Here is a 15,403-nt window from a genome sequence, read left to right on the forward strand (position 1 = left end):
AAACGATATAAACCACCGAGCTAAGAAGACTGGTTGATCGACGCACCAGAAAAGCAACAGCGGCATGGCCTGCGGACACAGCCCCTAGCCGTGAACCTGTATGAGTTGGCCAGGTATACCACAAAACCTCTGAGATGGTCTTATTCGCTATGTAGAAAACTGCGTTACCAACGCCACACTTAGGCAGTAAAAAACCGCATGTTTTGTCAGACCCCGTCGTATTTGCCTCAACATTTCAGGCTCGAACCACCCCAGGCTAATAATAGTTTGATAAACTGGATGGTTTGAGCTTCTGATGCTGAATGGCTGACAGCCATGGTTACTATTCAGACCCTGATACCACAGGTAGTGCACAAAGACATTTATTTATACTGCCTCTAACTACGCTGGTAACCAGTTCTGAATAGCAATAAGCACGTCAGGGTTGTGTTGGTATATGGCCCTAATATACCACGGCTAAGGGCTGTATTCAGGCACTCCGCTGTCTGTTGCATCGTGCCTAACGCTAAACAGCCCTTCAGCCGTCGGTATCATGGCCACATTATAACCACACCTCCTTGGCCTTAACGCCCTTAATTATAAACCAATGACGAAAGCACACACTCAAAAAACCTCAAACAGAACCAGAGGCGACAAGAACCGACAACTCAAAGAAATGCGACGTCCTGTTGTTCTCCAAGGTTCAGTTTCCAGGCGTCTGATATTCTCTCCTCCCTTTGCTGTGTAAGGCCGACTATCAAGACAGGCTGCTTGCAAAATTGATGCTACGAGTTGCTTCCCATCTGGGAAAGGGCAACCTTAGTTGAAAAGGAGGACAAGGGACAAGGAGGACGGAACGGAGCGAGTAGGAGGCGGAGGAAATACCAGACTGACAAATGTGGCGGCCGGAGGGAGATCAATCGAGAACATATGGGTCAGATCCTACCAAGCTCAGCTACAGCTTATACTACTTCAAAAAAGGAAAGGGCTTTAGTTGAAAAAAAGTGCTCGATCGAGGATTGTTCAAGCTCATAGTAATAGAGTGTAATTTGGGTATTCCCCTCTTTTGGTGTCATTTTACTCCCTTCTAACTCGCTCTTTCCCCGCACTGCTCGTGCGGTTATTCGGGGTATGTCAACTGTTGTATTAAACCTACTTCCAGTGCACTGTGTCACTGGCAGGACCCCAGTGACAGGCGCTGTGGTGTGCATGTGCTAGCATGTTGCATGGGAGAGAGAGAGAGAAGAATGAAGAGAGAAGAGGAGAGAGAAGAGACGAGACGACGAGAGACGAAGACGAGAGAGAGACGGAAGAGAGAGAGACGAGAGAGAGAAGAAGAGATGAGAGAGCAGAGAGAGAGCAGAGAGAGAGAGAGAGAGAGAAACAGAAGCCTCCCAAAAACAGTGACTGCAACTAAGGTCAGCACATTCCCTGTAGCTCCCTCCTGCCAAAACACAGAGATCTCTATCCATTAGGAAGATTGTCTCTTAATTTAGGGAGTTGGGAAGGTTGGGGGAAAGGTAGGGGTTAGTGTTATTGGGACTTTGCAGGTGTGTGGTGCTTAGCTGGCCGAATAAATCCTGGAGGAGTAAGTGTGTGTAGGTCCTGGAGTAGTCTAGCAATCGTAGAACTGCTCGTGGACCGTTGTTGGTGGTGACCTACACTTAATCGCTATTATCTTGTGCTTTTTTTTATTCTTTTTTATATTGTTTCTATTAAATTCTTCAAAACAGTGCATAGTGAGGACCAGGGAAGTGACATTATAAAATAGGAACATGGGTCATAATCATATATTATGCTGGTGGTATATTGGCCATATACCACACTCTCTCTGGCCTTATTGCTTAATTATAACACTGACGAAAGCACACACACTCAAAAAACCTCAACAGAACCGAGAGGGACCAAGAACGACAACTCTCCAAGTTTGTTACCGTAAACAGTTCTAGCCTATCAGTAACAAGACTTGCTGTCGCAGTACCGTAGTCATGGTAACGGCTGCAATGGTAGAAAGAGCAGGTAGAAAGCACAGATTATAGGTCACACTCAAGGTAGGTTCCATCCGTGAACAGGGCGGGGCCGTGTTCCTGGCACATATAATGCTCCATGGATGACCCTCTCAGTCTCACGTGGTGCACACATCAGCAGACTGAAAGGTTTATCATAGTCCAAAACGTGTCGACGTACGCACATTGGTGTTCAAGAATATTGGACCGTTGGCCTTTCAGACTTTGGAAGTTCCAACACAGCTCAAGCAATTTCTCCAACTGTCAACAGATCCAAATGAATAGAGGAAGCGTGCCGGAGGAGCGTTTGTTGAGAATTATGGGGAAGTGCGCATTCGGGCTGTGTGTCAACCGTGGATGGTGTTCTCAGAGCCGCGTAGATATGTCACAATGGGAAGCCTATGATTTACGCTTAACAATGTCAGACGACAACACTGCTGACACAACACAGTAGGATGAATACATTGACCCTTGTCCTTTAGTCTAAACTAGGCTCCATGAGAACATTAAGGAGCCATACTGAGTTCACAGCTACTCCTCCAGTTGAGACTAGAATCCATGATCTAACCAATTGGGGGCAAAAGTTGATGAGCTCGTCAAACCACATAAACTCTGACTTGTAGCCCACATACCCCCAAACCTGAATCACTAGTTGATAAAGGCCAGTGGTGTACAGCAGCTGACTACAAGGCTCTTTGAGAAGCTCCCCCTCATACACTGTGTGGTGACTTGATTGGAGGCTGGAGAGTCAGGGGGGGAGGACATGAGAGAAGTATGAGGGGGGGGGGTCACACAGTAACGAGTGCTGTGATAGACAAGTCACAAGGAGGACTTTGGCCAAGAGTGTGTTTGAGTGGGAGTATGTTCTGTGTGTGTGTGTTGTTCTTCTGTTTGCGTGTGTGCATGTTTGTGTGTTCTTCTCGTGTGTGTGTGTGTGTGTGTGTGTGTGTGTGTGTGTGTGTGTGTGTGTGACTCACATGGGCACACAATACATGCCGATGTAGTTGAATGTGATGGTTGAGTCATCAGCGTGTTTCCTGCTAGGCTCCAACGCCTCTGCCTATTGATCCTACCTGCCATACTGGAGCTCCAATTAACAGACTGAGGGCAATGAGTTTCACCCACAGACCCAGGGAGACGGAGAGAAGGACAGGCAGAGGGAAAGAAAGAGAGATTTAAAGATGTAGACTGATAGAAAAGGACCGAAAGAGAGAAAGAGGAAGAACTCAAAACGCATCCGCTTGAGACGGGGATATAAAGAGAGGGAGAGTGAATGAGAGGGAAGAGGGAGATCTCTCTAATTGGAGTGGATAGACAGACAGCGAGGCGCATCGCTCCCTCCAGACCATTAGAGAGGCCCGGGCGGGCGGGAGGATGGTGGGGAGGCTGGGGCGGGAGGAGTGGGTTTGTTCCCAGGAGGAGAGAGCTTGTCTTGTGCTCAACCATGGAGAAGAATCTGGCAGGGCCGCTGATGAGTGGAGAGTGGCCAGGGGAGAAGATGGGACCCATTGTCCTGTCTCACTGACGAGGAAGAGGGGAAACGGGCAACTCCTCGAACAGGGCCCATGGAGGGAGGTGGAGAGAAGGAGATAGAGAAAGGGAGACGGGAGGAGGGAGGGAGATTAAAAAAGCGGGGGTAAAGGAGATACTGTACAAGACATAGAGAGAGACAATCAGAAGAGATACTGAAGGAGTGAGAGGGAGAGACAGCGAGGAAGAGTGACAGGTTGAGGGAAAGGGAGAGGAGTAGAACGAGGGAAGGAAAGGAGTCAGATGGATGTAGAGGTGGGGTGGAGAAGGGAGGAGGAAGAAAACAGGAAGAATGTTAGAATGCAGTGGTGGGCTCTGTTTCCTGTGTCCCTGGTGTTTCCCTCCCTGATTGGCCAGTCCCTCGGCAGGGGGGGAAGTTTACAATGGAGCTCTTCCTCCTGGACAGACAGGAGAGGGTCGGAGGTTCCTGCTGCTCTGATAAGCCCGATTGGGGACACGGCGCCCAAAATGACAAGCAGGGGAGAGGAGGGGGGGGGGGGGTTGGGGTGATAAGGAGGGAGGAGATAATTGACAGAGAGAGAGGAGTAGCAGTGGGGGCTAATGCCATATCATGTTATGATGTTGACTGTTGTCACAGTGTGTGGTACTATATAACAAACAACTAATGACAAAATAACTAACCTGACCGCCACAGTCATTTGCATTGTGAACCTTAGATTTGTAAAATTCCCCCCAACACCAAACCACAAAACAGCTGATCCCTTGCTTTCCATAAACATAGCCACTTGTAACTTGTGAACTAAATGACATGTCTACAGTAGATATACACTAGTTAGGGTTGCAAAATCCCACTAACTTTACCCACATTCCCAGGTTTTCTACAAATCCTGTTTGGATCCAGGATTTCCTGCCTATTCCCTCCTGATTCTGTGAATCTTCCAACCAGGATTCTTGGAAACCCTGGGAATTGTCAGAAATGTACTGGGATTTTGCAACCTTATAGTAAAACATGACTCTTTCCCGTCCATGCAGGTGGGTGACAAGGTGCTGGTGCTGAACCGCTGTGGGCTGTGGCAGGAGGTGGCCGTGGTGCCCGCTACCCACACGTTCCTCATCCCAGAGGGAATGACTTTTGAGGAAGCCGCCGCCCTCCCCGTTAACTACATCACCGCCTACATGATGCTGTTTGACTTTGGCAACCTGAGGCCCAACCAGAGCATCCTCATTCACTCTGCTGCAGGTAGGAACCAATCACCATAGACACCTGGGTAGGTAGGAACCAATCACCATAAACACTGTGTAAGTAGGAACCAATCGCCATCACTGGTATAGGGACAGAACATAGAACAAGACACACACCCCATAAAATTAAATCATGAGTGACCCATAGAATTAGAGTAAGTACTATTGTAATTGTAATCCAGTGACACACTTATTTCTTATTATTAACTGGGTAGTTTGAGCCCTGAATTCTGTTTGGCTGAAAGCCATGGTATATCGGACCGTATACCACAGGTATGACAAAACATGTATTTTTACTGCTCTAATTACGTTGGTAACCAGTTTATAATAGCAATAAGACTTCTCGGGGGTTTGTGATATATGGCCAATATACCACACCTCCTCTGGCCTTATTGCGTACGTATACACCTGCAGGCCAGCAGGGGGGTCTCTGTCATTCAAAGGAACAAAAATCTATACATTGTGAATATGAATACATTCCTTGGGAAAACACAGTGATAAGTCTTGAATGGTGTATAGTGCCAAACCCATAGTCCAGTCCAGGTCAAGAATGTTGTGTACTATGAACCCAAGAAAATGCATCAATCTGTATTGTTCCATAGCTCCTGTCTATGATTGTGTATTATAACTATGTGAATTGCGAGAAGGAGTGGTATTGTAGATACTATGTAAGAGTATTGCAAATACCACTTAAGATCCAACCCTGTGTGTGTCAGTACTGAGTAGAGCAGAGAAGTGGTGAGAGTTGGGGTTGGAGGAGCACCTGTCACCTGGCTTTGGGGGTCAGAGTGCACTGTATGGGGTGGAGGAATGGGGGAATGGGGGAGTGAGGGGGTGTAAGCACCTGGGTATGGGTGTGTTGAGGTTTTGAGTGTTTTTGAGCGTAAGAGAGTGAGTGTCTCGGTTGTGTGTCAAGGACAAGGCCAGCTGGTCAAAATGGAAGGCAGTTCTTTTTTTATTGTTCCTGTGCATACAGTACATGCATGTGTGCAGCGTGCATCTGTTATGTGTCAACACATTAAAATGACGTCCTCATTTCCTCAATCAAAGTTTGTACCGACAGATGTAGCCTATTGAATGTCATTGGAGAATAGGCCTATGTATAAAATGCATCCTCCAATTGCAACCTCTGCCTACTGGTATGCCCACACAATGTTCTATTTGTAATACCCTCAAACACCAAGATGGGCATACCTCATTTCAAACTAGGCCATCATCACTGTCAATCGTGAATGATAATTCTTCACGTTTTACCGGTGAAACGTCCAAACTGCATCTGCGTCAGTAAAATGCAAATGAATCATTATGTGCTCTTGCGAGACATTGATTCAGCTTTTATCCAAGCATCATTGTGAGAAGTGCTAATATCTTATTTGTAATAATAACAAGTGATGACCAGGACTATTAGGCGTAGGTAACATATCTTGATGAGTGTTATTAAGTGATTGGACAGCCCTTCCTGGTGCTGAAAGGACAGCGCCAGAATCGCGTAATGATGTTAWAGAAGTTGAACCAACTTGTGTTGCTGAAGGATAGCTCTGTCATTCGGCCAGTTCAGGAACAGACAACAATAATTTGCAGTATAGCCTAATAAGCCTATGACTATGTGGGATAGCTATTTGTAGGCTATAGCCTAATCTAAATATAAATACAATTGGCTTAATATCATTGCACTGTTTGCGAGGAGAGCTTTCGTTGCGAGTAGGCATTTCATTGTATTGTGTAGCTTACACTACGCTAATCATAAATCAACTTTGATTTGATTAGCTTGAACACATGGTTACAATATACCATATTACAGAATAAAAGAAAACAGAGAGGTGAACTATTCATAGAATTTATTTGCATACATTAACATGCTATCAAATCAATTGACCAATTAGTGAACATAAATCATTACTAGGTAGAAATGCAGGAAATTAATTTTAAAACAGCCATAAAATCAAGCTTTTGGTGTTGTGTATTCACGCATCGCAATAAACTATAACCTAAATGCCTTAATACCTCCAACTTGGCCCAATTCACATTTATAATTGCCCACCCTGACATACCAAGCTAGAGCTGCGTCGGTCTCAACCAATAGCCAATATAGTCTAAATATCCCAAGCAGGGCTACAACAACTTCCAGAGAGGATCAGGCTCCTTGGGCTTTGCGGTGGCAACTCTGGTTTGGGTGTCCTCGGCGGAACGGTGTCACCGTAACCAAGTGGTCACATCATCTTGGGTTCCACTGCGCAAGAGGAGGTCCGTGGAGTTTTATGAACGTCATTGCAGGCACACAGTAAATTTGGATCCTACATCTCGGTGTAACCACCTGTCACATTACGTTGAGCTGCCGGGATTGAGATATCTACTGTATGTTCAACGTTCTGATTGGCCAAAGTGGTATACATACAGTTGAAGTCGGAAGTTTACATACAATTGGGTTGGAGTCATTAAAACTCGTTTTTCAACCACTCCACACATTTCTTGTTAACAAACTATAGTTTTGGCAAGTCGGTTAGGACATCTACTTTGTGCATGACACAAGTCATATTTCCAACAATTGTTTACAGACAGATTATTTCACTTATAATTCACTGTATCACAATTCCAGTGGGTCAGAAGTTTACATACACTAAGTTGACTGTGCCTTTAAACAACTTGGAAAATTCCAGAAAACGATGTGATGGCTTTAGAAGCTTTTGATAGGCTAATTGACATAATTTGAGTCAATTGAAGGTGTACCTGTGGGTGTATTTCAAGGCCTACCTTCAAACTCAGTGTCTCTTTGCTTGACATCATGGGAAAATCAAAAGAAATCAGCCAAGACATCAGAAAAAAATTGTAGTCCTCCACGAGTCTGGTTCATCCTTGGGAGCAATTTCCAAACGCCTGAAGGTACCACGTTCGTCTGTACGAACAATAGCACACAAGTACAAAGACGCAGCCGTCATACCGCTCAGGAAGGAAACGCGTTCTGTCTCCTAGAGATGAACGTACTTTGTGGCGAAAAGTGCAAATCAATCCCAGAACAACAGCAAAGGAGCTTGTGAAGATGCTGGAGGAAACAGGTACAAAAGTATCTATATCCACAGTAAAACGAGTCTTATATCGACATAACCTGAAAGGCCGCTCAGCAAGGAAGAAGTCACTGCTCCAAAACCACCATAAAAAAGCCAGACTACGGTTTGCAACTGCACATGGGGACAAAGATCGTACTTTTTGGAGAAATGTCGTCTGGTCTGATGAAACAAACAAAAAAATGGCCATAATGACCATTGTTATGTTTGGAGGAAAAAGGGGGAGACTTGCAAGCCAAAGAACACCATCCCAACCATGAAGCACGGGGGTGGCAGCATCATGTTGTGGGGGTGCTTTGCTGCAGGAGGGACTGGTGCACTTCACAAAATAAATGGCATCATGAAAATGTGGATGTATTGAAGCAACATCTCAAGACATCAGTCAGGAAGTTAAAGCTTGGTCGCAAATGGGTCTTCCAAATGGACAATGACCCCAAGCATACTTCCAAAGTTGTGGCAAAATGGCTTAAGGACAACAAAGTCAAGGTATTGGAGTGGCCATCACAAAGCCCTGATCTCAATCCTATATAACATTTGTGGGCAGAACTGAAAAAGCATATGTGAACAAGGAGGCCTACAAACCTGACTCATTTACACCAGCTCTGTCAGGAGGAATTGGCCAAAATTCACTCAACTTATTGTATGAAGCTTGTGGAAGGCTACACTTAACGTTTGACCCAAGTTGAACAATTTAAAGGCAATGCTACCAAATACTAATTGAGCGTATGGAAACTTCTGACCCACTGGGAATGTGATGAAAGAAATAAAAGCTGAAATAAATCATTCTCTCTACTATTATTCTGACATTTCACATTCTTAAAATAAAGTGGTGATCCTAACTGACCTAAGACAGGGTTTTTTACTAGGATTAAATGTCAGGAATTGTAAAAAACTGAGTTTAAATGTATTTGGCTAAGGTGTATGTAAACTTCCGACTTCAACTGTCCTTACAGTATTTGGTTTGTCATTCTATCATTTTTAATGGAATTTTTGTGGTAATTCAATTTAATTTATTTAGAATATATTCAAATATTTTTCCAATAAATTATTTTACCAGCTCTGTGTATTCTCAAATCTCTGATTCAGAGGGGTTGGGTTAAATGCAGAAGACACATTTCGGTTGAATGCATTCAATTGTGCAACTGACTAGGTATCCCCTTTCCCTTTCCCGTGCTCCGGCACCACTACACCCCTGTGTTTGGGACAGTATGTGGGTAGATATGGCTATGAGAAGCACAGATGAACTATCCATCTGTGTATGTTAGAAAGGAACCACGTCACTCTACTCAGTGCAGCTGTGTGTGCCCCTTGACATGGAACACAATCATTACGAGATGGAGTATGAGATTCATGTACTACTGTAATATACACAAGTGTGTTTCAGAGCTAGCAGAGGCTAATGAGTCAGGCTAATCACTCAATTAAAGGTTATTTAGCTGATGTCATTCATCAACTTGGACCTTGGAGACTTGACGTAGAAGTGGAACTCAGTTTGCCTCGGGTTTTGTGCACTGTAAAAGTGTATGGTTTCCATAGGAGGAGGGGGCGTACAACACTAAGTGTTCCCCTTGGTCTGGTAGAGTGTAGTGTAGTCCCGAATGGCACCCTAATCCCTATATAGTGCACTACCCTTTACCAGAACCTATATAGGGAATTGTATTCCGTTTCGGACACAGTCTACACAGGTCTGGACCTCTGGTTTCTCATGGCTCCCAGCTGTCTGTAAGGACACAAGGACTAGAACAAAGGATTACTGAATCCATAACAGAAACATTTGCCTGACAGCCTCTTTGCCTGAAGAAGAAGAATTCTTCTTCACTCTTTCTTTATTTTTAAAATCTCTCATACTACACACACCCACTCAGGGTCATGAAACAATGTGTAGATGTATATTTTCTTCACTGTTTGTAAAGGCAATTTAGTTGCAAATGGAGATGGTGTGTTTGTAACAGAGGCAGTACGTACACTAGCTGCAGCAGCGGTGCTACACATTTAGGCCCTATTCCCACTGTGAGAGATGAAGGAGAGTCTGAGGAGCGGAGTGGGGAACGAGATCTACTTTTCAATTCACATTTACATCCTTCSCTTCCCTTTTGTTGTGGTTGGCTATGCGTCATTCTTGGTCCGCCGCTCAAATTGACCGTAAATATCACAATAGCCACTAGCTAGTAAGCTAAAAGTATTCAACAATCCGGGCAATTTTTCTTCTAAAACATATTACAATGTKGAATAACGCAACCAAACCATATTACACTCTTGAATAATGCAACAATCCACAAGCATGTGCATACAATGAAAGGGTTTATTTTGTTGTCCGTATGTAACACAAGGGATATGAACAGGGTCTCCACGTCTTAGACCTTTAGACCAAGAGGAAATTCCCTCTTTGACTGAGGGCRCTCAGGGCAGACACTGGTTTGGAAGTTTGCAGGCGGGGCTACCTCATCACGGGACCATGACCGACTCATGTCTGCTACATTCACCCCCCTTTGACCTACTCCCCTATGAGAGACCGCCCCACGTTGGGCGCCATTGTAACACGCAGGATATAAACCTGGGGCATGTATCCACAAAGCATCTCAGAAAATATTCTAGGAATCCTGATAAAACCGGTTTTAAGCCAAAAATAGCTCCCAGCTCAGAGTGTTTTAGGATGATGTTAACTCTATAGCACACTTCAGACAGCCACGGTGAATGTGACTGTAAATCAAATGTTACAATGGTAAAACGTTTGATATAATTTAACCTGACACGATCACTTGCCGATAATGTTGCAAACAACGTTGCATACAACGTTTGAAAGGACTCATTTTCATCGAACACAATCAAAGTTAACATAAGCCCTAGATGCCTTCACTTGCCCAATTTATAGGCATGCCCAATTTAGGSATCTTTTTTTAACAAYGTGATAATGCTCTCCAAAGGGATAACTTGAAATAACATAATGTAGGTAATTAAATAATCAAAAGAAAAASATGTTTATTTATTAGCCTATTTGTTAGAAGTATTTAAGCATAYGATGTGAAATAGGCCTCGTGAAATCATTGTCAACGACACAAGAGATGCTGTTGCATGAACATTTAGATTAGTTATGGGTTGATTTTAAAAATAATTATCAAAACATGATTTGATCATAACTCAATTGCATGTGGCACAGGAACCACTGACTCGCTACATTGTTCTATTATCAAGACAGCTGCTGGTAACTCTTAATGGGTTAGGACAGCTCATGAGGTGTGCTAAATATCTGTCGACTAGGTGTGACTCTTATGACTAAAGAGGCTTCRTGCACAGCTTTTATTTTTACCCATAAGAGTAGGAATAAAATGGCTCTATTCTCAGCACTTACGGGTTTCCCACAGGATCAAMCAACGTCTTAGACCATTAGACAAAGCCTGCAGTCCAAACGTGTTCTTTTTACCTCATCAGGCCTTGCGCTAGCTACTTTTCCTCAGGGGAATCTCCGTCGAAACAGGATGCCGTTTGATTGCCATCTTAAGTGGAGGTCCAATTCACTAACATTGCCCCCTAGACCCTCGATTTTGCCTGAGGGAGCGAGTGGAGAACTTTGATCACTTGTGGGATTGATATGACCCACAATTCAATGCAAACTGTATTCATGTGTCAAACTGTGTCAAATTTAAGTGTCAAATGTAATCAATATGGCTGCATTTTCGGCATGTGMGACAAAATTATGACGCTAGCTTGCAAAAAAAGACATATAGATGACATTGATTTAAGCATTGGCAAATGGGAATGATGTTCAAATTGGCTTAGTCTTGTAGTGAGGAGCCTATAAAATGTAGCTAGCTTCATAAACATATTTTGGGGAATTCAGAATGTATTGGAATAAATGACCAAACTATAAAACTAGCTAGCCAGCTATGGGTAACTGTAGCTCRCTACCTGACAGGAGTGCTRGCTAGCTATGTTAGCTTGCTAGGTACATTAATAGCTTTAGGTTGGTTGTTTTTAAACTCAACTTCAAGATTTCCACCAAGGACRTTGCCTCTCCGATCATCACTCTCCCTCACTTGGGCAAGGGACATTTAATGTACACTCGGATGTGATGATGTAAAACGYCATTCAAGGGCTGAGGGTTTACAGTAGGGCCAGGGGCTGTCTATTTTGCGTTTGGACTGCARCCCAAGAGAAAATTCCCTCTTGGGCTGAGGGCAGACACTGGTTTTGAAGTTCGCAGGCGGGGCTACTTCATCACGTGACCATGACCGACTCATGTCCGCGACATGTACACATTAAAGTGCTGACAATACACAGCTAACTCAAGTAACATTAGCATATCAATAATGAATGTTTACCCCTCCCATACGAATATAAAAGACAGTAACGTTATCATACAGTGTCATTCATATTATAATATAGGCTACACAGGTAGCTAGGCAACGTTAGCTAGCAAGCTAGCTAGCTAAACAAAATAATTTCTGCATTCTCACATAAACATGCTGGCTGTAGCTACTATATGCTGAYGATTAGCTGAACCATAGCTAGATAGTGTAAGCCTTAGAGCTCCTACCTACCATATTAAAGTTACCCCTAGAACAAACCAGGCTTCATTTGATCAATATCATGGAAGTCATTATATGAGGTAAAAGCAAATTGYGACTGAAAACGTTGATCATTTCCTAGGGAATAGCTACTTGCCTGAACCTCAGTGCAGTCAAGCAACAACAACAAAAATACACTGTTGAGATATATAGCTACAATTTCAGAATGTAACAGGCTGCTACAACAATTTCAGGTACAAATTCAATAAAACAAGTAAATAAAATAAGGAAAATGTCTGTACACTTCAGCTGTTTCAAAAGCATTGCTATGCTATTAAAATGTTTACTGTAAGAGTGTTGGCTTAACGAGACAATTCTGTTTACACTGGCCTTCTTAGAGGGGGCAACTGTCAGGCAAGTGTTGTGCACAACCTCCGGTTAAGACGTGACAAGTTCGCAAGTTTACATTGCAGCATATATGTAGCCGGGGGTATTTTTTGCCAAACCTCTAGTAAGTGTGAAGATCTTATTAGTACACATCCCCCCTTGTTTGGTCCCTAGCTAACACCTCTGGTTGGTTGGTTCATGTGGCCTCCTCCCCCTCACATGGTGGTGGAGGGTGTTGGGCAATGATGTTGCTGCAGCCTAAGAGTCTGTCAGAGCACGTCTCTGATTTTAAACTCTAGGTTGGTGTCAGATATCAAACATTGTGTGTGTGTGTGTGTGTGCACAACCACAACCACAGTAATGGTACGTGCGTGCTTTTTTTATTAGTGTGGTTGTGTGTCAGTGGATGTCTGTCTTGCTCTTGCACCGGTGAGATTAAAAACACAACCAGCGATTTGAATCATATCTCTAACCCACAGTTTTACACGTATGTACAGAACGTCAGTGTATCCGGATGCATGTCTTTAATAGTGAACACTGCTTTTTAATAAGATTCAGTGACTCCGTTTGTACAGCTATAGTATATTAAAAGAGTGGGTGGTACTGCATGAGGACACAACGAGCCATTTCTCATATCCAATCTCAGGACATGTCCAGACAGATATGATTTAATTGTCTGTCATTTCTACTGGCAGTAAATCAATATATAGATCAACAGCCAGCTTCTTATCGTGGCGACCATAGAGTCATTGTTTGATGAGCAATCTTCTGCTTCCCGCTGTCATCAGTCTCTTCGTCAATGTTACTCAGTTTCTTCTCTCTTATCGGCCTGTGGTGCCGTAGAGCCATGCTGGTGAATGAGAGACTACTAGAGCTCTGTCTATGGCTCTGTGGCTCTATGGTGGTGCTGCCTGGTGTTTTCAACAGCCTGCTAACCTGTTGGCTCCCACTGTGAGGACCCAGGCAGAGAGGTGTCTAGCTCATTGCCTGCAGCAGCAGCACCACCCCCCACCCACCTCATGACAAGGAAAGATACTGTATGTCCTCTCCAGCATAATTGCCACTGTCAATGTTTTAGCTCTCTGGAGATTATTACATAGGCCTTCTCTGTCCTCGTAACCAAGAGAAGAGACCTCAGCTAAGGAGACCGAAATCAAAGGTAAACCTCAACCGTACCTCTGTCATAGAGTTTAGTACAGAGACTCAGAGAGAGAGAGAGAGAGAGCTCTGTAGAGAGAGAGAGATAAAGAGGTTCCCCTGGTGTGTCAGTGTCATGGCTGTGTGTGAACCGTGAACCGTTGACTGACCCCAGCTGCCTCTCTCTCTCGTGGGCCTGTGGGCCGGCCGTTCCCATCCCCTCTCCCCAAACAATGGCATGTTGTTCTCCTACCATCCCGCCCTCTCTGTCCGCTGGGCTCGCACATCTGCATCCTCCCGTCCTCCACCTCCCCTCCTCCCCCCTCCACATGACTCCCACCGGGGAGGCTCCTCATGACCATGGCGTATCAGTGCTCGATACCTCGTCATCGGGGAGCGTGCGTACATTCCCCCCTTTGTTTTCTCCAGAGGGACAGGGCAAGGGAAGGAGTGCAGTGACATTTGGATGTGTTTGGGGGGGTGGGCGTCCACTCTGCTCGGCCAAGAGTGGGTGTGTGTGTGTGTGTGTGTGTGGTGTGTGTGTGTTGGGTGGTGGGAGGGGGCTTAAGTGAAGAAGGGTTCATAAGCAAGAGGTTGTGAGTTGAGAGCGTATTCTATTGAGGGTGGTTGGAGGTTGGTGCGGAGTGGGAGGGTGATGCCCTGGTTTTCCTTGCTATCAGTGCAGCTGATCTGCGTCTGGGTATGATGCAGCCAGCAGCTCAGGGCCAGAAACAAACACAACCAGGCTTGCTCTCTCCAACCACGCCCTTATTAGCATTCACTGAACTAGGTTAAGACCTTACAGCACCAGGCGGTGATTGTCAAACAGTGGTGGAGTCATTGTGAGACTGCTAAAGGGATTGCTGAAAAATAAGACTGTGATTTGTACTGAAATTGTAGGATAGAAACCAACAAAGTGATATTTCCTGTACATATTGAGCTCTTTATCATTGAGCTATTCTTACATCCTTCCAGACTAGAATAAATAGTGTGGTGTCTATCTCTATGATCGTAAGAACCTACAACGTGTTCGCGCATAGTGCCAATAGGCTAAACCCTTGAAGAACACGCGTTTGGTTCTAGTTTCCAAGTAGAGCTCCTTTTTTGGGTTCGATAGTGTAGAAACACTGCTTCTCCGCGCGGAACAGTAGGTTTCTACTGACTCATCTGGATCCAAAAAGGGTTCTCCTTGTGGGGACAGCTGAATTACCTTCTGGAACTCTTTTTTCTAGAGTGGTAAGAGAGGCAGGTAACATCAACATCTCTCTCTTCCATGATCGTCTTCACTCAACTTCTTTCTTTCTTTCCTTTCTCTCCCCTCCTCTCCTCTCCTCTCCCTGTTGATACAGGGTAGTGTTAGTCAGACCACTCAGGCCTAGACCCAGTCAAGTGTGTATGTATGTGTGTGCATGTGCGCGTGTGTGTGTATTAGTGGGCGTGGTGGCATGCAGGGCTGCTGGCCAGACCTAATCCATAAACACAGGGTCCAGTTCAGGGAGAGGTCGCAGGAAAAGGCTCTTGGCCGGGTACAGTGGACCCCCCCCCCCCAACAGTCCAAATGTCACTGCACTCCTTCCCTCGCTGTCCTTGGAGT

The 15,403-nt window shown here is 44.6% G+C and overlaps 1 protein-coding gene across 1 annotated transcript in view; it reads left to right on the forward strand.

The window, feature by feature from the left end:
- The window catches only part of vat1 (vesicle amine transport 1), a 60,128-nt gene that overhangs the window by 3,756 nt on the left and 40,969 nt on the right, over positions 1-15,403 (forward strand). Inside the window, exon 2 of the mRNA XM_070438085.1 lies at positions 4,509-4,716. Coding sequence (XP_070294186.1) covers positions 4,509-4,716 — 208 coding nt within the window. The remainder of the gene's footprint in view (positions 1-4,508; positions 4,717-15,403) is intronic.

Source organism: Salvelinus sp. IW2-2015, unplaced genomic scaffold (assembly GCF_002910315.2).
Source record: "Salvelinus sp. IW2-2015 unplaced genomic scaffold, ASM291031v2 Un_scaffold351, whole genome shotgun sequence".
Lineage (NCBI taxonomy): Eukaryota > Metazoa > Chordata > Actinopteri > Salmoniformes > Salmonidae > Salvelinus > Salvelinus sp. IW2-2015.